This window comes from Poecile atricapillus, chromosome 1 (genome assembly GCF_030490865.1).
Source record: "Poecile atricapillus isolate bPoeAtr1 chromosome 1, bPoeAtr1.hap1, whole genome shotgun sequence".
In the NCBI taxonomy this organism is placed as follows: Eukaryota; Metazoa; Chordata; class Aves; order Passeriformes; family Paridae; genus Poecile; species Poecile atricapillus.
The window spans coordinates 63819787-63843594 of NC_081249.1; the positions used below are offsets into that span (position 1 = coordinate 63819787).

The 23808-nt window shown below is 44.1% G+C and overlaps 1 protein-coding gene across 1 annotated transcript; it reads right to left on the bottom strand.

Annotated features, from left to right (window-relative positions):
* Positions 1 to 2688: 2688 nt before the first annotated feature.
* Positions 2689 to 21602, bottom strand: TMEM272 (transmembrane protein 272). The gene is made up of 4 exons (XM_058835012.1): positions 21545 to 21602; positions 12606 to 12665; positions 6215 to 6297; positions 2689 to 3051 (listed from the first exon to the last, which is right to left on the bottom strand). The coding sequence occupies exons 1-4, from the start codon at positions 21600 to 21602 to the stop codon at positions 2689 to 2691; spliced, it is 564 nt and encodes a 187-aa protein (XP_058690995.1).
* Positions 21603 to 23808: the final 2206 nt, after the last annotated feature.

Consider the following 23808-nt stretch of genomic DNA (forward strand, 5'->3'; position numbering starts at 1 on the left):
TCAGTTCACAACTGAACCCTGAAATCCAGAAGCCCAAGTGATGAGCCACTGTAGTGTTTGTGGTGGGAAAGAGGAATTCCACCATGGACAGCAGTTATGTTTCAGAAAAGTGAGGGGCAGGGGGGAACGTGTGGTAGAACAGCTCTTTGGGAAACAGCCAGTGATTTTTCCCAGATCCAATCTGAGGCCCACAAGTAAAAGGAAAGATTTCCGTTGGTCACATTTCCCTACATACAACTATGCATGGCCTAAGTCAGCCAGGAGTATAAGTAACACCAATTCCATAGATTTCTGAATGGGGCAGCCAGGCTGTGACCTCTCCTGAATGGATGCTACAGAGCACGGCAATGCTACACTGACACTGCCCTCATGTCAGATTATTTTATCTTTATCCTACCTTCTTTCTAAGATTAGTTCTCTGGAAATAATTCTTAAATCTGGAGCCTGAATTAAAATCATTGTAAACCAAATGCAGGCTTACTTATTTGTACAATAGCCAGTGAGATAAATGTTTGTGGTTGAAGACAGGTGGTGCCCACAGATGTTACACTGCTTTCAACCTCATTCCCAGGAAGGACGGTTGAGCAGACCCTGTTCAGCTGTGGTCTGAATAGCTCAGCTATTGTTGAGCTCTTTTACATATTTCACCATTTCACAGGCATTTTATAACCCTTTTGGGTTTCCCTAAAACACAAGTTTCAGCTGTGTGGGTTTTGTTATAAATCTGTATTGTGATATTGGCTTTTGCAATTATTTGGAAGAATATTATATGTTGAATACTTTTTGGCTATGTATGTACTTTTCCTCTTGCTAACAAGTTTTAAGCTTAAAGGAATTTTGTAGTACAAGGCAAGATAACTCCAACAGGCAAGACAATGGGAGGACCAAGCTGTTTTCAGTGGAAGGACAGTGGAAACCAGGTTGTTATCAGTAGCAGGAAATAGAGACCAGGCTGTATCAGCAGCCAGGACCAGGCTGGTGGCAGCAGCGGAAGGACGGACATGAAGCCCAGCTGTCACCAGGGCAGGACAAGGGGCCCAGCACTGACGGCTTGCAAAGAAAGGAAACCAAACTCAAAAATAATGATGATCAGCAAAAATAAAAACCATACAGAGCATGTTCTAAATAGACAGAACCAGGAAGGGGACATGCTAAATACTTCTTGAAAAAGTTTGAATATGCATTAAACCCTCACAGCAGGATGGGATAAAAAGGGTGTTCCCAAGATACCAGGTGTGTTCCTGGCAACGCTCCAGAGCACCCGGCCATTTTAACCCTTTGCTTTATTTCTTTTGTCTCCTAATTGTCTTTTCGTTTATATTAAACTTTTTGTAATTTATTAAGTGAATCTCGTTTTTCACAGTTTTAACAGACAAAATACACATCTTTTTCCTGTGCCTTGGGCCACCCTCGAGCTCATCTAGAGGGGAGACCCTCCATTTTGACCACATTAGCATATGTGCATAAAAGCAAAAGCAGAAAGAGCACTTTTACACTGCATTCATCAACACATGAAAAAACAATCTACCAGAACCACTTTTGGGGTTGTTCCATTACATGTCACAAAAAAATTGTCTCTGTGCATGCTGGCACTTTTAAAGCTGCTGCTGACTGAAAAGCTGTTTGCATTACATCTGTCCATTAAGTACAGATTTCCATATGTACAGCACCAAGGTGAACAAATCAAATGAACACTCACACCACAACCAGAGAATTGCTGTAGTGAACACATCTGCCTGAAATTCTCACATCCCCACCCATGTCTTATTGTTGTGGTTTATATTCAAAATACCAAGGTAACATCATTGGTTCTATGAACTTGATCACAATGGTTTGACAGTCATTTTTGTGTTATTGTGGTATACATAAACTACTGCTGTAGAAAAAGTGTATCCCCTGAGGGGGGAATGCTGAGCCCTGGCTGAAGCACCAATGTGACACTCAGTAGCTCAGTTCCTTGTTCTGCCAAAGACTTGCAAAGCAGCCTTGACTCAGTTGGATGTATCGGATATATATGGATGTATTCCAGAGATGGTTTAGCCACGAAGTTAGATACAGATGCTTTCTAGACCAAGTTCAGAAGAGACGTGAGGGCTGTATTCAGGCTGCCTTTTATAGATGCTCCTATTGCTATCACCGCTGTTTACTGGCCAGTCTGACAGTGGCCTCAATAGCTCTCTAGTGAGCATCTCAGTTACTGTCAGAATCCATGCACTATGCAAAGCAGCCTCAATACAACCCTTTGTCTCAGCTCCCTCCTCTATAATGCAGGGACAATAACAAACCTCAGCAAGACTATGGGGAGATGTTCAGGTCCCAGTGAAGAGGACAACATGGCTACTTTTATAGGCAAAGATGTACTATGCTATATACAACATAAGGGGGACCTGGTTTTAGAGGAGTTTGCCATCTGCAAGAGCTCGCTCCTGATAAAACATCCAGAATTAAAAAAGGGATGTAAAAGTTAGCAGGAGTGCACCCTGGCACCTGCAGCAGCATTTTTGCATAGTCTATGCTGTATTCCAGCATAGCTATTTCCAGATGGCACTGTGCTTTATAATGTCCTCTTGAAGTTGACTGCTGTCACACATATATATCATACAACAAAGATGTACAGAAGGATGAATTATTGCCTGTTCTTTGTTGTACATGCTTTCCCAAACATCTGGAGATTTATGTATGTAGCATTTAGTCTTCCTCAGAAGAGAATCTTTGCCTGGAAAAACAGTATATGCAGCAGCTACAAAAGATTAGGAGAAACAGAACAGTATGGCTAATAATGAGAACACCAACAGCAAAAATGTACAGGGTTTTGTCACAGTAATCCTGAGGCTGATGAAAAGGTGGGATGAAATTTGGCAGATACACAGAAAAAACCCAGTAGTTCCCAAGAATGAACCAGAGAAAGAGGAAAAGGCTGAGGGTTAGATGGATGTAGTACTTGTGAGCATTCTGCCTCCAGGGATACTCGTCGTCATCATCATCATCGATCACAACAGACTTGGAAAGCAGCTGCCTCATCCTGGTTGAGTCGTACAGTAGGAGAGTCACCTGGAGGCATTGGGGTAGAAAAGGGAATAAGTAAAGTGATTGCAGAGAGTCTGAACACCTTCTAGCCACTGCCAGCCTTTGGGTCAAATAAAATTGGATGTAGGAAAATAGTGTAAGAGAAAGCTAAGGAGCCATAAATGAGGCAGGTACTTCTGGACAATAATGCATTTTTTCCTTGTAGGTTATTTACCAGTGGGGGGGTCAAACATTGGAAAAAAATTGCTGATGGAAAGGCATGAGAACAGATTGTGTAGGGAGATGGCAGCAGCTCCCACGCTGGAAACTTTTAAGAACATATTAGAGTAACTGCTAAATTACTTAAGTAGTGTAGTTCCTGCCTTGTAGTGGGTAGATTTTTCTCTTCTAACTCTATAACTTTTTCCATGGTTATAAAGTTGAATCAGCTTATATCAAATTATGAAGCATATAGACTATGACTTAAACCTCAAATAAATTGCTTTAGATACTTGCAATGTACTGTTGTCAAATTTTCTTCAATTAAGTACCATTTTCTCAGATTACCCCATTCCTGCCTTCAGTCAAAACTAGCAGAGAAATATGTGGAACACCATGATGCCAGGTGGTTAGAAAGGTCTGGTATACGAGGAAATGCAGTAGGACTCATCAGTGATGCCTGGATTCCTCATTTAGTCTTGGGAATACAAAGAACAGGTTGATTCACTGGGGTTCTCAGTCATGTTCTCTTTCAGAGAGTTATAATCTGTGCTCATTTTTCTGCTTGAAATGAAAGAGAAGAGCACCCCTCATTTTACACTCTTCTTTCTCCAGAACACTGGCCAAGAAAAACCCATCTGGGTGTATATTTTGCTGGTTCAAGTTTTATTCCATGTGCTCCATTTTCAATAGGAAAAGCTTACCAAAAAAACACAGAGTTTTCTCTTATTCTTACTCTTCCCTGTAAGACTGTTTGATTATATATAAATTATTAAATATTTGTTCACAAAACCAACTGTTTTTCCAGCCCAGATGTTGGTACCAGTTTTTGAGAAACAAAGTTTAATGTCCCTGCACCAACACAGACAAAAAAAAATGGTATTTCCACTGACGTCTCACATCCAGCTGAGCACTCAAAGTGGCAGTCTTGCTCAAACCATCATCTTCTTATAGGAACATTTATTTTACACAGACTCATGAGACACAGGAGGGATAAACCTGTCTGGCCAGTGGTTCTGAGGTTTCTGCATGGGGGTGCCTGTGGGCGGACCTCAAGCCTGCTGCAGTCCATTTAGCTTTCAGCTCAACACTCAGGTTCTATCAAGCTCAGCAGTGAGAATGGGGTTAAATGGCAGATGAGTATTGGGTTTGAGGCAGTCAGAGAAACCTCCCAGGTAGATTTATGAATCTCAACTGCATCTAAGTAGTTCACGGAAAGTGCATTTAATTCTTATGGTTATTGCCTTGCCAAGCGTGATTGAAGAAATTGCTGGCAGTCGCTCATATTGTTACTAGCTGCTGAATATGCATTTATGGAGCAGCATGGCATGAATTCAACAGGCCTCTCTGGGAGCTCTAGAATGGTTCAGTTGCCTCAGTGAACAGTTACCATTGCTTTTTAAAAGACTGGAGGTGGTAAAGAAATAGATGAGGAGCCTACAGACTGCACAGATCTGTGCTAGAATGACTTGCCATTAGATGTTGCCCATCACAGGACAGCATCCATTCAGACTTCATCCTGCACCCATTCTCTGACCTTTTAACTTTTAGAGCTTAAGTGGGTACACTGCTCAATGAAGTTAGTGCAGTGCAGTGAACAGAACAGAGGGCAGAGTTCAGACAAACGAGAGACTTGAATTTGGCTGCAGACCAAGCACTGATATGACACGTGAGTGCAGCTAATCAAGTTCTGACCAAATGCGTTGCCAAACTGCAAAATAAGCAGTCCTGCTGTCAACTGAAGTAAAATTCAAACCATTATTTGACGTCAGCATGAATATTAACTGATCTGTTAGCCATTTTATTTATAGTGAGAAAAACTGACTTTAAACCAGGAATAGCTAAGAACCAGTCAACATTTTTATGAAAGCTTCAATCCACTAGTCTTAAATTTACCTTTCAGTTATGCACTAATCTTTTCTAAACTATTATTAAATGAACCTTTGATTATACAGATAAGTCCACTGGTGTGGTAGAATGACTAAGCATTTGCCAGTAGAACTCACAATTTAGAAAATTCCTTGTAACAAGATTAAGCATTTTCTTTTTTTTTCCATTTTCTTATTTACTGACCAAAGGTCCTTAGAAAGCATGATTCTTATCCCAGTGATATACTGTGGTTTGGTCAGGTTGCCACTGTGAAAGAGTGCAGCGAATGAAGAGACCTGCAGAGGAGTATTCTTTCCCATTTCTTTCAGTCCTGGCAAAGAAAACAGGCTAGAAATATTGTGGTAAGGCTCTTCCTGCTCCCTAGCAGCCTGTTAACACCATCTGCAAAGGGACTGTCAGAACAGGGTGGATCTTTAGAGTGAAGGCAGATGAAGCTTTATAGTGACCAGGGTTTATCACAGTTATGAGGGTGTGTCTACTTGTCGAACTGCCAGACTGTGGCTCAGCAAAAATGTGAGCACAGCCCACTAGAAGACAGGTAGTTGTGGTTAGAAAATGCTGCATCTAGATTAACAATCCCTGCTGTGTTGCAGGGACTTATTTTCTTTGGAAGGAATCGATTCTGTTGCAGTCATTTACTTCTGGCCAGGTCAGAGTGGGAGTAAATTGAACTTGTGAAGGACTATGTACAAACACAAACAGTTTTGTAACATTCCCAAAGCAAGGACAGTAACTTAACTTTTGTCCTGTCTGTATGAAAATAATGGAGAAAGATTGGACATGCTTGGAGGATTGCTTGTGGAAAAAGGACCCCATTTACCACAGGCATCCATGCTAAGTAGTCATTTCCCTCAGTAGGGATGGTAGCACAGTTGCTGTGATGCAGGGGAAAATCACACCACAATGTGTGGGACAATGCTGAGCTCATTAGCAGCTCACTTGACTGACAGGTGCTTGTGGTGCCGGAACAAGCACACTCCAATCCCGGTAGCTCTCCAGTACTGGGTGCATGTAGCTGTCTGCAGCTATCATTATGTCTTAACTAGCAAGTCTAAGTCGAGTCACACAAAATATTTTTCACACACAGAAGGCACATTACCTTTAAGCTGCCAATCACGCCACCCACCAACAGATATAAGGGAATCAGTGGCTGAACTGGGCAGTCTTCCAAAAACTTCATTCCTGAACGGCAAAAATGAATGTTTGTTATCTCAAATGACCAGATATTGCAACAAGCTGTACAGTGAAAACTATAGATGCTGTAAGTGAAGTGTAGTGCTTACACCCAAGACTTGTATCCTGTGTCTGTTGAAATGGGGGCTGAATTAAAAGGGATTTGCACCTCTCACTACAGGAGTGAGGGCCATGAACAAGCAAAAGGCAGGAGAAGGAAGAGGGAGAGCAAAGGCAAAACCAACATTACTATTTTCTGGCATTATTAATTGGAGCCACATGTAGAGGTCATACTGTACATAGCTTCAGCCACAGCTCTTTGTTAAATGGACCGTTGACTGAGCTGGACAGAAAATTTTTATCAGCAGTAGAAAATTCTTTGAAAATCAAAACTATGAAAAGAAGGAATTCTGATAAGCTTCCCCCAGGATTTTCCTGCTCATTAGTTCCTGTGAGTGTGGCATGTTCCTGAGTCAGATGCCTCAAAACTTGGGAGCCAATACCCGTGGGAGCACATGGAACCATTTTAGCTTTCCAGACACCTGATAGGGAGCTGTAGAAACTCAAGTTTCCGAGCTGTTTGGGCTGCTGGAGGATAAAAGAATTGGTTGTTATGGAGCTGGGGACCCTGGCAACCCTCAAATCTACTGCAAGAAAGAGAAAGCTGGGTAAGTTTTAGGGAAGAGAGTGTATGGCTGTGTGAGGATGTTGCTGGCAGTAGAGACTGATAAAAGCTTGTGATACAGGTCGGTGGCAGTGAAACTCATCTGTCCAAATATAGATGTCTGCAATGCAGGCATCCATATGTGAACTAGTTTTCTACACTCTTTAGTCAATAGGGAGAAATAGGCACTTGTAAAATTCAATTCATTTATCCTAAGATAGGCATTTGAAATTGGTCGGGTGAATTGGTCCCTGAAAGCTCTTCTGTCTCTCCACAGTTATACAAGGAATCCAGACAGGCTACTGTAGATACCTATAAGTTAGCTGGGATGAATACCCTGCCCAAGTCTCTTACCCAATGGCATCTTCAGAAATTTTAAACAATTTATTACACTGTAATTTTATTGGTATTGATCCCATGTTTCAGAGCTTTGACTGATCAGTTGCACAGGGTAGAAAGGATTTTCTGTTTTCTTCTTGCTGTATAAATAGTTTGCAAGGAGATATTCTGACTTTTCTCTGAATAATTGGCATTCCCTAGTGGCATGATACTGAAAGGGACATGCTGGTCTTAGTGCTAAACATCTCTCAGGTAGAATGTCTTCCTTCCATTTTCAGAATGACACTGAATAAGACAAATTAGGAAAGAAATAGTGCGTTCTTGGTTTGGTGAGGTTTTTGTTGTTTTGGGGTTTTTTTGGGATTTTGTTTTGTTTTTTTCTTTTCTATTGCTGTAATCCTCTTTAGCTTGTCCATATTCCTACCAAATCCCCTGCTATTGCTGGTCCAGAACATTGCTGATGTTCTGAACCTCTCCTGCACTCTTTGCATGGCATAATACAGGTATTCTGGATTGTGGTTGCTTGCTACAGGTCTGACTTTAGTCACAGAACACAGAACAGTGTTTTGTGCTCTGCAGTTTTGTGATCCCCTTTGTGTAAGGGCTATGGAGTCCAGTGATCTCTTCTATACTAAGTATTTATTACCAAGCTTTGTATAAATGAAAAAGGCTGAGTTTAGATGGATTTGGACTCTCTCCCCTTTCATTCTTAATACAAAGCTGTAATATTTTTGTCCATTTTGCAGCTACGCAACACTGAGACCTGCTCAGACTCCCAGCTTTACAGGGGTGGGCAGCAGGGAAATTGTCACAAATTACATCATGTTCATGAGAAAGCTGCTGCCAAGGTTTCCAGAGTTCTCGGCCATCTAATAGCCTGCCACAAAAGCAGCTGGCCAGGGATCACTGGGAATATATTTCAGTTTAGGAACCTAGGCAATTTCTATTTCCAATGTGTTAACTGAGATTTCAATTTAAGGGGAAAAAAAAAAGAGAAAAAATGCCTTTCTCTTTTTTGTCATGCAGCTACGATTCTATTTCCCAGACAAATCTATTATGGAATCCTTTAATATATATATATATATAACATGACATCAGTCAGTCTTGGGAAGGATTTGAGTGACAGACAGCGGCACTCTGTAGGTTTTGGGAGAATACTGGAGACAGACATGACAGCAAAAGAGTAGGTCAAAGCAGGTGATACAGTAGTAATTTTAAAAATACACCCCAAGGTGTGAACAGGAAATATGGACCCACGGTTGACAGATGGGCACTGGTATTTGTTACAGTGAAATCAGTGAATGTGCCAATCAGTTCTCACACAGGGTGTGTTTGGCTTATCTGGGAACACCAAAACTAGTAGGAAAGCATCAGTGCTAGCTCTTCTTTCCTATAAGCAACAGATATGTTCTCCTTTGACTGCTAGAGACAGGATACATGGACCATAAGAGATCAAAGGTCTGCTTCTTCTGCAGTGCTCCCTGCAAGCCAGAGCAATCTGTGGTTCAGAGTGAAAAGCGATTGAGCCTGACCACAACACAGACCAGCAAGGGAGTCCAAATGAATGAACCAAAGACCTTTGTGGGATCAGACACAGCCTGAACAGCTTCCAAAGGGAAAAAAAAAAACAATAGAGATGGGAGGCTTGGGAAAGCAGAGGTACTTGCACATTTTACCTCTTGGCTACCACAGAACAACACTGCAGTGAGATCCAGGACACAGGGTCCAGCAAGTGGAAAGAGTATTTCTGAGCAAACGGGACATGAGCTTCTCTAAAGCCATTTGGGGCTGTGCTCTGGCATGGCCCACAAAAGATTGCTACCAACCAAGTATCCTTGTGACTCATGATTATCCATGAGATGAGGGGTCAGGACAAATAAAAATCAATACAGCATTGGCCTCTTTTTAGCAGCTTTACTATTCTCAGCTGAAAATGGCTGAAGTACACCCACAGGAAAGAAGGGCTGCTGTATAGCAAAGCAAGGCTGATCCACTGGTGCCCACTCCATGACATTTTCCTAATGGGAGGTGAAGACCACAACATGCCAGACCATTTTCAGGTGTTCCTCGTGGGTGGCTGCATCTGTCATCACTTAGCACGGACCTTAGCCAAGCCCTGACTTTGGGCCTTACACTTGGATCTAGGTGCTGAGAGAATTTATCTCAAAGTAATTGCTTTTGGGCACCGTTTTATCAGAAAACATATCAGCAAAGCAGAGGACTTCCTGAAGGGCTGAAATGCAGGGAAAGATTGTGTTAAACAACTGCTAAAGCACAAGACTGGTTCCCATGTAGAGGCACAGAGTATGAGAATAGGCTTCAGACAGTTCTTGGGAGCACTTCAAGTTTGAGGAATTATTTGGTGTTATGAGTGCGAGGAGTAGTACTGGGTTAGATTTGAACAGGGGGCAATTTAGACTGCTTATTAAAAAAAACATGTCATCAGCTTTCAAATGTGATTTAGCTACCCTTGAGGAATTCTGGATATAAAGGTACTCTGGACAATATACAAGAATGGGTTATTGAGAGTAATCCTTCACTGTCCTGGAAACTAAAAAAAAAATTAAAATAAATCTCTATATCCTTGGAGTGTTTAGTGAAAAAAGTGTTCTTCTCTGCCAGTAAATGTGAAAAAGCTGCTGAACAGTCTATGGCTTAAATGATGTCACACGTCTGCAGCTTGGAAAATAATGCTGAATCCTTTTCATGTATCTTGAATTATACTGTGATTTACAGCATTATTGAATTTTAGGAATGTATAAGGTTGGCATGTAATTATTACCAGGGCTGCCTGTTATTCACCTCTGAGTTTTAACAAGTATTGTATCTCACAGTTTTCCTCTGTAGGAAGCAAGAGCCAAAATGACTGGAGGCACATCAGCAAATTTTTTTCTGAGATCATGGTAACGGAATATTATCAGAACATCATAGGGTTTTTCTTGGAAAATAAATATCTGCATTTTCCTTGACATTTCATTTTCCTAAAAATGCCTTTGCTGATATGGACCTGCAGGAAATCAATACCCTCTGAAAACACTATATTACAGTGACATTATCTCTTAATTTCAGTAAGTTGTGGGGGAAAAAGGGCTCTGTATCTGATGCAGGAGATATCCAGAACTCCAGGCTAATATTTTACCATAGAGTTTCCACTTCTCACTGGTCTTAAGGATACTGTGAAATATTCCTGAGGAATTATATAAGTGGTCAGATTCCAGACCTGGATTCATTTCCAGAAAGCAGGATGTCAATAAGCATGGAAGCCATGCCATGTTTTGTATTATATCTTCCATCCCTATTTCACAGTTCAGACATATTCAGCCTGGGAAAAAGCTAAAGCTAGAATCTTCTTAAGAGATAAATAGCAATCTTAAGTCATGGATAAGTATAAGAGGAGAAGTGTTGAGATGTAACAGTTCAGTCCATTTCCTGACTTCCTAATTGCTCCCTAATCCCTCATTAGAATTCCCTAATTCCTAATTAGGACATCCTAATCAGAGTTCCAGCATAGACATCAGTGGTACTTTGAAAGCCCCAGATTAAGGGAATAACACCAACCTTTAGCTGAGCACTTATTACCTAGGTTTGTATAACTATCCATGCCAATGGGCCAGGTGTCCCAACTGCCTTAAAAGTCACCTCATCTCAAGGCAGACACATAAGATATGGTGTGGGAATTTCACTGTCAGGAATGTCCATTTCCCTTAGCAGCCTGCAAGGACAACACACAGCGCTCAGCCTGGCTGTGGATGCACACAGTCTGAGTCTAGGTGGGATGCAGCTTGCCCTCAGCATCTGCATGTAGGTTGTCCAAGTTCCTTTGGACCATCTTTCATGAACAACAAGGCACAAGATGAACAGCTTCTCAAAGACAAGAGCTCTTGAGGACTTTGTATTCAAAGGGATCTGGATACACTGGGAAAAGGCATTCAAAACCTACGAGATGAAAACTGATAGAGCTAAACACTGCGTGTAGGGGAGGAAACGTCAATGTAAATAAAAAATGAGATATGTCTGGTAGGGAGCAGAACTGCCAAAAACCATCTGGGCTTACAATGCGCCATAAACTAAGTTGGAGGAAATGGGTTGGTGCAGAGAGAACGTGTTTCATTTTGAGGTGTGTTTACAGAAATCCTGCATGTTAAACAGAAGAGCTAATTACTCTGCATTGTTCATTCCTCAGATCTCAGCTGGAGGCCTGTGTTACATCATGCTTTTTTTAATAAGGAAAAATACTTACACTGGCCAGAGGTCAATGGAAAGAGGAAAAAATGATTTAAAAAAAAAAAAAAAGCTACAGAAACAGTGACCTGTGAGGTCAGGATGAAAGAATTAAGTTTTAAGACCTCTGGGAAAACAAAAGAGAAGATGGAGCAGGGTTATAATAGCAGCCTTCAAACAGTTCAAAGGATCTCTTGAGAAGGACAGTGACCAACATGTTTTTGTGACCACAGTGGGCAGGACAGGCTGTAATCTGTTTAATTTGCCATAGGGAAGATATGGGGAAAAATATTTTGTCTTTGAGAGCAATAAAATGTAGAAATAGCCTCTTTGGGAAGCCATGGAATTTCCTTGAGCAAGGGCAAGTCAGACATCTGTCAGGGATGCTGTGAACATGTGAGCCTGTCTGAAAGCAGAGGTGGATTGGTGTCTCTACTGATGTTTCTCAAGTGGGGTTCACAACCCATATGGAGGACGTGAAAGGCCCAAAGGTAGAAATGAAGTGTTAAAGAAAAAATAAAAATCTATGTTAATGGTAAGGAAAAGGTGATGCTTGAGAAAAGAGGGGCCTTATGCAGATTAAAAATGTATAAAATTCTGCAACTCAAAGGATTTTCTTTTCTTAAATATTTGATCTTGAAATGCTACTCACAAATCCAGCCTTCAAGGAGTTATACAGAAACAGATCAACCACAAACCAGGTCTGACTTTCAAAAAGGTGGAGAAATAGCAGCCTACAGCATCTCTTTTTCCCTTCCAGCACTATTTTTTTTTTTTTTTTTTTTAGTGTAGTTAATACAGAAGGATCCTGAGTAATGAAATCTTCTCATGTCAGATTCTGAGCTTCCTCCCACAGACAAAGCTGGGTTTTGAGGTAAAACACTGGAGGGTTTTTTATGATAAACAGGGTCAGAATTCAAGTATTCCTTCCTCCCTGATATGGAGTGTGGGCTGGGATTCTGTCTGAAGCTGAAGTACCAAGACGGAGTTGGAAACTCTGAATTTTCCGTCTCCTTTCTTACATCAGATGTGTTAACCTGCCACACACTTCCAGGAAGTTTCTATTTTCAATTTACTTTAGTAGTCAACTTACCTATAAAAGTCATGGACAGTGGTAAGGCAAGGAAAGCGAGGAGCCCAAATATAAAGAATGCTGTGAAGGAGAAAAGAAAGACAGTGTTAGTTGGGCTAGTTCACGATTAGAGGCCAGCATTTCCATCCAGTTCTTTACAGATGCTCTGTATCCACACAATTGTGTAGGAAGAAATGCAGTGATGGGGTAGGAATATCACCTCTGTGGTGCAGCATTTGTGGTGATGGGACTAGCATGCATTTTATCACTTCCAGGGTGTAGTGAGACACAAACTGCTTTTCCAGCTAATACTTGCAGCTTGTCTCATTGCAAGGGTGAGGAGTCATCCACTGCTGCTTTATCCTGCATCCTTTTCAGAGGCACTGCCAGGCGACTGTGCAGTAACAAGTAATTTGGCATCAGCTAATCCATGGCAACCAATGAGCCGTATCTGTTTGCTAAGCAAATAGCAGCTTTAATGCCATTCCACTTAGTTTTCACCGATAGCTAAATAAGCTGTCTTTATCACAGATGTGAATGCTTTCTGGTTGGTCTAACTCCTTGACCCAGCTTAGCCCACGAGCACAAAGGCAGCAGCCGTGCTGCAAGGAGTGGGATTTGTCATTGGGACAGATCAGCTGAAGCTGCGTGGAAGGATGCTCTTAGGGATGCACAGACTGTCCCTGCAGGTGGGTGGACCTGAGGTGCTTACTTACTCCCTAGAGAGCTGCTGGTGTATCTGAAACCTGATATTTTCCCTGCACAGCCAGGTGCTGCAGAGGATAGGTGCTTACCTTCACAGAGGATGAGGGACACTGGCATCAAGAACAGTGTGAGCAGCCTGTCTCACAGGAGCTGTCACCTCTGTGCCTAATCATGAACATTTGGCAACATTAAAGTGAAATGCTGCCCTGCCAAATCAGAGTATAATATAATGAGGACATTCTGTGGCAAGTGTCCCTGTAGAAATGGCCCACATTTCAAGTGGGCGCCTAAAGGTGCCAAAATGCAGGTGGGCATAGATTGCAGAGGGGCTGAGAAGAGCACAGATAAGAAAAGGAGTAGGATGTCTCCTTGGAGTCTTGCGAAAAAAATCTTGGAGCAAGTATTTGCAGCTGGCTTGGGACCAGCCCTTTCCCTGGGTAAACTGTGTCCTGCAGTTCCCCATGCCAGAGAACTGCAATCTCTGCAAGGTGCATGGTGTCCCCCTGGCTGTGCAGGAGCAGGGACACTGCCAGCACCCTGCGGACAGTGCCGCTCTGGGAAATTCTGCAGCACTGCCAAAATATCACCCTCAGGCTGCCTTAGAGAAAAAGGGCAGCATCACTGCCTCTGTTGTACAGAAGGAGAAACAGAGAGGACATAGGAGCACCATCAAAATTCAGAGCAGATCCACCAAGCTTTCTGACTCACAGACACTTTTCATGGGAACACAGCATCCCCACATACTGCTTGTGTTTTCTCCACAGAGAACCAGGATCTTACACTTCAGTGCTTGAGAGACATCTTTCTCAGAAGTAGCATGTTTGTCATCTCTATGAACTGGAAGAGACTGAGGGTGTTTTGAGCTGAAGAAAGCACTTCTGTTCCCTTGTGCAGCCCCCTCCTCCTTTCCCTGTTGGCCAGTCTCTCTCATTTTTGCTCAGACTCCTATCTCTTGAGTGCTGCACAGTACAGAAATTCTTCCCCCGCTTGATATTGTCCTACACTTGGCTAATCTCTTTCAACCACTGACAGCCTCTCAGTGGAACAACTCAGCCTAGAGTCTCCCTTTTCACCACATTTTGTGCTAGCTCCTCTTGCTGTTAAGTCATCTAGACTACTCTTTCATATTAAGAAGCGATGGTATTGTAAATGAGTTTGGCTTCCAACATCATTTGTGGGCAAGCAGAGCCCATAGGCTGGACAACTCATTTATCTGGTGCCCAAAGGGGTGCAGCTCAGGTCTGCAGACACTGCAGTGACTGCCTGGTGCTGCCACAAGCACCCTCGGAGCGACGCCACCCCTCTGCCTGTGGTTTCGTAGCTGCCTCCCGTCCCTGCCCTTGCTGCACGGGAAGTGCTCAGGATCCTGGAGGAGGAGGAGGAGGAGGAGGAGGCATCGTGTCATTTGTTAATTGTGCAGCGCCTGCTCTGCCTGACCCCGGGGAGGGATGCTGCAGTAAGCTCTGAAAAGGGCTCAGGGGGCTCATGTGCATGTGAGGCTGCACATCTGGCACACAGTGCCCTGTTCGCTTGTGTCTGACATCGACCCAACAGCACGGTTTTGCAGGGGTGAAATGGGTGGTAGGGACCACTCAGAGCTTAGGAGAAAAGACAATGGTTCATTAATTCCGCTCCCAAAGCAGTCGCTGGGAATGTATTTACTCATTATCTCCCCATTCAGCTACAGCCTCTTAGGTCTCAAATTGGAGGGGCAGATGCATAGTCTGGGAAGGCTTCCAGGTCCATGTTTAACAAAGTGAGACTCCTCAACAATTGCCTACACAACTGGCAGGGCTCTGCAGCCACTCTCAGTGTCGCTAGCAGCACTAAAGACTGATTTTCCCTAAATGTGGGAGTTTCACAGAAATGCTGCTCAGCTGGGATACACGCATTCTCTGTCTGGGTTTGTCTGGGCTGTGCTGCCCCGTTCTGGCCCCAAGACGAATTGCTCCAGAAAATGGTACTTGCCGCAGGGTAGCACAGCTCAGCAGAGAGGATGCTGCTGGGCAGCCGGCTGTACGCGTGGGGCTTGTGGTATTTTTATGTCAGCGATGTCGCCTCACAGGCTGGTCAGAGAAGCCCCTGGCCCCATTCCTGGAATAATTAACAAAAAAGGGCTGGTAGTCTCTAAAAAAATAACACAAGGAGGGAAGTGTTTCCAGGCATGCCTGGAATGGGTATCTGCTTTATGAAGTTGATGCCAGCTTCAGCATCAGGCAGAACTTGCTGCTCTGTACCAGCAGGGCAGCACCTGCTGGGGCACTGGTGAAGTCCTGCCGTAGGAATCCTAACGGGAAATGGATGAAGGGAAGAGCTCATGTCTGCAAACACAACAGAAGAGAACAAGTGGCTGAATATCTTGCAGATTCCTTGAAATCTGTGGTCACAAAAAATCAGATCAGTAGGTGCAGGTTTTGTGTCTCCTGCCCAGCAGTGCAGTCAGCTGACACAAATCTGCTGTTTGGCTGAGTTTCTTTTGCCAGGGTTTCCCCACAAAAGTAAAAACACTTGAGATCACTGTTAACATTTTGGCTGTATGTCATGGTTTCTCTTGTGTCTGATGCCTGAGCCTTTGCATCTTCCACATTTGCTTGGGCTCTGGAGGCAGTATTGGAGGTGACACCAATTCACTTGTGGGCTCCTCACACTTTATTTTGCTGCCACTAGTTTTCCCAGCATTTGGAAGTTTCAGATCAGCTAAGGCTGTCCCTATTTACTTCGAAGAGAGAGAAAAGTTCCTTTATTTTTTTTTTTTTTAAGACTCTTTACAGGATTTTCAGAAGTGATTTATGAATATAAATCACAATATACCTACTCTCCTCAGTAGTACGTTAACACAGCTGTAGTGCAAGCTGCTCAATAGAATTACAAGCTGATAATAAATACAGTAATAAATGAAGTGTTGGTTATATTGCTGTCACCTCCAAGTGCTATTTGTTCTATAGCCTGTCATGTTCTGGATAAAAAAGATTTTTTTTTTAATTTTTTTTTTTTTTTTAATGAGATGCTACCAGCTTCCAAACAAATTCTGCAGCTACCCCAGGATTTTTCTTCATGAAGAAGCTGAGGAGCAAAACTCTGTGTGAAAATTCACAGTATGCCCTTTGGACACCCTGAGGGAATGCTGCTCTGAAGGGGCCTGACTCCCAGCAGTCTGGGAGTCAAATTCGGGTCAAATTCAGTCGGCAGGGCCCCATGCCTGCTGATGCCCTGAGGCAGATGCAGGTAGTGCTGTAGCGTAGCAAGCAGTGTCCCAGTGTGCTGCACTGCAGCATGGGTGCTGTAACAGGCGGGAGTGCAGATGGGGAGCAGGAATTTTATCCGTGTTTTACTCCTTCACAGTATCTGCAGGCATCCCCTGCAGTAAGTACTGATAGACACTTGGAGAAAAGAAAGAATGCAGCCTGTGAGGTTGGTGTGATGGCAGAGAAAGTCTTAATGGGTCTTTCTGAGGAACCAGCTGCAGAAAGGTTGTATGTTTTACAGACCAGGGACGAGTCTGCCCATGATTCTGGTAGATGTGGATCTGGCTGTCTTTCTGTGCTTTCAAGTCACAGGAAAATGTCACTATCTTAGATGGGATATGCAGAAAAGACCTGAATGAAGTAACAGGAAGGAAAGGAATTAAATCTGTTCAGCTTGGCCAGCCACCATCAAATGAGAAAATAACAGCAAAGTCGGAGCTTTCAAAAACTGACCTGTGAATGATCCGAATGGTAGAGACATGAGATATCCTTGAGCAAATCCAAAGACTGCTCTGTTCATGAGGCTAAATGCCATAGCAAAGAGATATGGACTAGTCTCTGGGGATGAATAGCTGGAATCCCATCCCTGGCGTGATTTAGTCCCTTGACCAAACTGGATACTCAAAAGCTGGAGGATTCAGGGGGAGGAAGAGCCATTCCCATGGAGGCCTCTAGTTCTACTGGAAAGCCACCATTAGAGGCATGGGAAGTGTGAGAAACCTCAGCAAATCTCAACTCGAGACCACCAGTGTTTGCTGTGTTTCACCCCTCTTTGCTTAGGCAAGGTTGTAGTACAGCGAAATAGAACTTTGGTACCCAGATATCAGCATCACATCATCTAAAATTTATGTCCTAGGTGTAGGTGCTTTGGGGATTGAGCAGTATTGCAGTGTGTCTAGCCTGAATTTTGCCTCTGCATACTGAACTACAGTTACACCATGGTCTAAATTCTGGCTTTAGCCCGTTGTGAATAATTTCCAGAAGTAATTTTAAAACAATATTTAGGCATTACATATAGAGCCATTCAGTTTGCTTTGCAGTAGACCCAGGGTTGTAGATAGGCTTTTTATTTTGGTCAGTAAATTGAAGACTGAACTTAAATTGCTATACCAAGAATGAAAAGATGCTCCACAGGTGAGCTGGCTCTTGGGAGTTATTTAAATACCAGGGGACCAAAGGTAAAAATGTGGGGTTTTGCTGAAAAGCTCTTTGAAAAATATATACAGGATGATGAGGAAAAGTGAAATTAAGCATCACTGCACTTCATGAGAGCTTGCATTTTAATGAATATAAAATCAATTTTGGATGCATTAGCTGATCCATAGCTAAAGCTGAGCTGATTTTGAACCTAAGCATGATAAGAATCTGAAGATACTTTTCTGGGATGGTATTTCTGAGTTCCCCACTCATGGGTAACTGTTCAGGTACCCAAGAGGGTACTTCTGGTGTAGAAGAGCATAGGTGAGATCAGAACCAATCCCAGTCATGAAAAAAAAAAAATCAGAAGGATTAATTACTTTCTTTCTCATTAGTGACATTCCAGTGGTAATTTAATAACAGGGAATGGTAACATTTTGCTTGTAGACACTAGGAACAAAAATCAGAGAAAATACCACTTTTGACTTTTTAAATTGTGATATTCACCAATGGGTCCAGATCCCCCTGCATGTCCTTTCTCCATGATGTGAGGGATCCCACAGGGACCAGTTGGATTCCAATTCCACTCCCAAGCATTTGTGAGGGTGTAATGAGGGTGCATGCTCTGCACCCCTCGTTTTCCATCACTCCCCAGCCCTCCTTTTCCCTGGGGCAGTAATGAGAATGAAGAAGTGGGCCAGAAAATATCCTCTCCTTCCCTACCTCTGCCAGGTTTCTGCAGGGAGGCCTGGATTGAGCTTTCTGTTTCTTTGGCCTGATTTTCTCTGCCAGGCAGCGAGGAGTTGAGGGGTTTAATCATTGATAAAAGTTCATTCTAAACTTTAAGAGCCTTTCAAGCAAAGCAAAGATCAGGAATATAGAGGACCCCAAGGTAACACCCTAGACTAGCAAATACAGCAATTATTGTGGGTAAATGAATTATGACAAGAGGTCAAGGGATTTGCTGCTTCTTGTATTTGAGTGGAATTAGAAATTGCTACTGCCTAGAAGTGAAAGCAAAAGACACTTGCAACTCAGAGTGAAAAGGAGATGCAGTCAGCAGGAGTAAGCTGCTTTAAAACCCATGGATTTTAACCTCCTGCCGAGGACACTGCTTCCCTGATCTTACAAAACCCCACCTCTGAAGTGTATTTCTCGTGTGCCTCTGTCAGCTTGCACAGCCTCAGCCCAGGTCAACTTTCTGCTGCGTTGCTCCTCGGAGAGCAAGAACCAGCCTGTTCAACCAGCTGTCAGCTCATTACAGCCCTCTCTCTGTGTCCTCCACCCTGGGCGGGAAGAACCAGTTGCTTTAAAACCTGAGCAAGCCCAGGCTGTCATGCAAAAGAACCTCTGTCCAGATAACTGGTGCTTCCAACCCACAGCAAGGGGTGCTTATGGGGGACACCCACACCTCCAGTGGCCCTTGTGCCAGGGAGCAGGCAGGCAGAGGGAAGAATAACCTGTCTCAAATCTCGCTGGGTGAAAGGGGGGATATTCCTGATCACATTCCATCCCCAGACTTGTGTCCCTGTGCCATCACACAGGCTGGCAGCAATTTTGCTTGGCTGGAATTGCTCCTAGGAGAGTTTGTTCCCAGGCTGGTTGTGCTGCTCTTCACAAGGTGATTTTCCTTGTGGATGTTTCTGCTGCACTATGTGTAAGGTAACACTTCAAGAGAAGGCAAACACATTATTTTTCTTAGGCTGTCTGTTGCAGCCCATATTTAGGTACATGGTGGTGTTTGTATTTGTTTGAAATCTTGTGCCGGTCGCTGTATTTCAAATACTGCAACAAGCAGCTGCTGTTAGGGTAGAGTTACTATTGCACATTCCATGAGCACACAAAATTGTCTAGGAAAGGAAACTTCAGTGGAAGATCCAGGTAGTGTTGCAGCGGCCTCAGGGAGGCAAAGAGTTAACATTGTTCCACCCCAAACCCCTTGTGAAGGGCGGCCCAGGAGTTCTGATTGGGTTTGAGTCCCTGGGGGGTTCTCCCTTGCTGTGTTTCTAATGGTCCCTGACCCTGAACTCCACCCTCAAAGGTGTAAACCCTCGGGGGTTCTGTCCCTCAAAAACCCCTGCTGTGCCTCTGTTCGGGGCTCTCTGTTCTGGACCTGACTTTGTTCTCATGCTGAATAAATGGTTTCGTGAACGGGAGCCCGTCTCGTTGGTGTTTCATGCTGGTCCCCAGAATCCTGCTGCTTCCCTGGACGAGATCCTGAGGTTGCAGGCTGCAACAAATGGTGGAGAATGCGGGCATCCAGGAGAACAGCAGGAGCGGCTCCATGGACACCTCGTAAGTCCCCGGCTGATGGCTTGAGAGCCGGCGAGACCCCCGCCTTGGAAAGGAGGACTCGAGAGTACCTGGCAGGGAGACTGGGTTGAGAGTGCCTCGGGCATGGGGGAAGAAAAGGGATTACGGAGGTGGGGGAGCCGAGACCAGACGCTGGGACAAACACCTTACATCACCCAACGAGACGTATTATGGACGATATCAACATTATGGACGATTCTATTAACACTATGGACGATTATGGACGATTATATCAACATTATGGACGATTATGGACGGTATGGATCTTCCGGTGGGCTGTTTTTGTCTTCTGTGGAGTTCCTTTTTTGGTGTATACCTTCCTGTACCTTCCCCTTTCCTCTGTTCCTAAGGGCAGGACAAAGGGTGAAAAAAGCTAAGATGGCTCGGGGTTGCTGCCGTCTGCCCGCCGTTCCGTGTCCTCCTTCACCCCCTGTCTTTCCATATTCCCGTTCCCTGGCCGGGAAAGCCTGTCCCGGCCTCCCCCCCCATCCCAAGATGGCGCCGGCCACGCGGTCTGGGATCCCTTGTTTCCCGCCTTGCTCCTTCTTTTCCGGTCCCAAACCTTCCCTTCCCGAACCTCCCAGTAACTCCTGCTTGGCCCCATCCCTTTGTTCGGTGCTCCACCCCTGGGGGCTGTGCTTTTCTATCGTGGGCAACACCTCCTCTGGGGAAATCGAAACTGTAACCGAGCTCCGAAAGCCAGTGTTTCACCCAGATCATCTAAAGGGGCGACGCCCACATGGGAGCCGGAGCCGAAGCTGGAGATCGAAGAATTCTGCCCCTCGTGAGAGGAGATCTAAGAGCTGCACCCTTCCTAACAAAGAATCCTAAACTGGAAGAGACTGAACAAAAAAAATATTATGTTTGTATTAAGTACCATCACCGTTTAATTTGCCCGGCGTGGTCCAAGGTTTAAGTGTTTCTTTTTAATTTTGTTTTTTTTCTGTTTGCCTAATGTGTTTTGTGATAGAGCTATTGGTGTCCCACAAAGCAAAGTGGGTGCTCTGTGGAAGAAGTGAGATTTTAAGGTGTATGTTTGGAAACATTTTAAGCTCCTAATTAAAATTTGAAAAAAAAAAAAAATAAATAAAAAAAAAATAAAAAAGGAGCAGATGTTGCAGCGGCCTCAGGGAGGCAAAGAGTTAACATTGTTCCACCCCAAACCCCTTGTGAAGGGCGGCCCAGGAGTTCTGATTGGGTTTGAGTCCCTGGGGGGTTCTCCCTTGCTGTGTTTCTAATGGTCCCTGACCCTGAACTCCACCCTCAAAGGTGTAAACCCTCGGGGGTTCTGTCCCTCAAAAACCCCTGCTGTGCCTCTGTTCGGGGCTCTCTGTTCTGGACCTGACTTTGTTCTCATGCTGAATAAATGGTTTCGTGAACGGGAGCCCGTCTCGTTGGTGTTTCATGCTGGTCCCCAGAATCCTGCTGCTTCCCTGGACGAGATCCTGAGGTTGCAGGCTGCAACAAGGTAGGACTTTGTACCATCATGATTCCTTTAAATACCTGGCTTAGCAACAGGGCTGCCTAAACACGAGGCAATTGCTACCAGAAGTGCCTTACCATTGCTGGCAATTTTTGATATGCACCGGTGGCAGGCTTTCTCCAGGCCGGCAGCCATTGTGCTGAGCCTTTTGGGGTGCCTGTGGAGACAGAGAAATGAATATGGCTGTGAGAAGTGTCTTTACATTACTAAGCATCTTGACTCAGAGTACTCACACATGCTGGCAGGCTTTCACTACCCTCAAAAACTCCAGGCACGCACAAACCCAGCCAGCAGCCAGCAGTGTGGCATACCCAGAGGCAGGTATGCCTCCCGGCAGCTCCTGGCTTGCCTGCTGGTGATGATGCTCGAGCTCTGGGGTCACAGGTAGGCTGGGGGAGAAGAATTAATGCCATCTTCCTGAAAACTATGAATGGTTCTACCTTCACTTTGATTTGGTTTCGGGCAGAACAAAGAGTATTTAACTGTTATGAGAAAACCCAGGGAAACAGGTGGGGTTTGCTACACAAACCTCAGCAAGAATTAACTAGTGAGCAAAAATGAATTAAAGAAAAAAAGGAAGAGAGAGGATGAAAAGAGTTTTAAGGTCAGGGAGGATTCTGAAGAAGAATATTGAATAAAAACTGCAAGCCACAGGGAGACGGGAACAACATGCCTTTGTCAGAAAAGCAGCTGGATTAGAAAGTAGCCCCTTGTAATGAAGAATTTTTACAAGGTGGGGTGGATGAGTAAGCAGCCAGGCATCCAAGGTCGGGCCTCAGACAGCACCAGACAGTAAAGTAGCATCCCACATCAATGGGAGTGTGGGAAGCTTAGACACACACACACACACTCCAAGCCTAAGCTTCTGGCCAGGGTCACCAAAAGTCTGCCACCACCAGCAGCTGTGTGACAGAGGAAGGTGTGTGTGGAGGAGGCCAGGATAAGGGAAGCTGCATTCCTGCACCTACCTCAAAACAGCCTCTGGATTTCTTAATGGTTAAAGAGCAGTATTTTAAGCTTAACCTTATTGTATTCTAAGTTGACATGAAATCCACCCTAGGGTTTTCTTGTGCAATGCTGTGTCCAGCTTGGCCCAGAGCTTACTAGGGAGCGCAGGGTCCCAGGCATGTGTTGAAGATAAAGACAGATTCATTCAACCAGCTGATCCATGACAAGACCCCCCACCAAAATCTGTCCAAGCCCTACTAGTCATGGCTGAGCAGAGGAGGCTGCTCCAAGCCCAGACAGGACCCTCTGCTGCCACGGGGAAGGGCAATGTTTGCTCCTTGCACAAAGGCATTGCAGATTCTGTCTCTTGGCAGTAAATAGAGCAAGGTGTGGTTTTACCTGTGGGTGAGTGACCGAGCAAGAGTCAGGGACTGAGGCATTCACAGACATCCCACCAGGTCAGTAACCCCTGCAGGCAGCAGCCAGCCACCAACACATGCATTCAGGTTTCTAGTGTGCCTGATCTCATCAGATGTCTCATGGAATTTAGCTCTCCTTTTCCAGGCCTCATCTTCGTATCCCAGAGGACATCTCCATCAGTACTGAACAATGGACTGGAATGGAAATTTCATATGAGTGCCTGACCTCTGGTGAGTGCATGTGTCTCATACCAGCCACCAAACCGTCTCCAGCAGAACAAATACTGTACCTATGGGCTACAACAATTGATGAGCATTTCAAGAAAAAAACAAGCACTGTTGCATGCTCAGGGAAAAGAGAAAGGAGGAAGGGAAACTGGTATTTTTCCCAGCCAAATGACACATTAACTTTAAAACTTCCAGTGCAGGTTTGTTTCTAGAAGGTGCACAAACAGGCATTCATTTTGCATCTGGCAATGGCTGCTGAAAAAGTGTTTTAAATTATGCAGAGATCAGAAATATTAATCTTTATGTAAATGTTTATGACTAAAATTACTTTTATAGCAGTTCATTTTTACAGAAACAATATTAATCAATCCAATGTCATATTAAAAATCAGTTAAATATCAAATTACTTTAAGCAGAATTCATCGTGGCTGGGAATTCTGTATTTCCATAAGCAGAGGGTAAAACGGATGTTTTGTCTTTATTTACTGCTCTTCTATACTAAAAGGAAAACGACAAACTGAAGGAGAACTCAGTATCTGGAAGCATGTCACCACCTAGTGAGGGAGCCCAGAAGTGACCGTGAATGCGAGCTCTGTGTGCGCAGTTCTAACAGGTGAGATAAAGCAATTGCATGATGGCTGCGCACAAAGTGTGTTCACGCAAAAGCACAACACACAGAACTACCAGGTAATGGTTTCAGTCCTTCCTCAGACGTTGGCTTGGACTTCTCCAGGACTGACAAATCC

Coding starts and splice junctions, on each gene's coding strand:
- TMEM272 (XM_058835012.1), bottom strand. CDS start 21,602: ATGGCTGCCGGCCTGGAGAAAGCCTGCCACCGGTGCATATCAAAAATT. Junction 6,298..12,605: donor ACTGTCCATGACTTTTATAG/GTAAGTTGACTA, acceptor TTTGCCGTTCAG/GAATGAAGTTTTTGGAAGAC. Junction 3,052..6,214: donor GCGTGATTGGCAGCTTAAAG/GTAATGTGCCTT, acceptor CAATGCCTCCAG/GTGACTCTCCTACTGTACGA.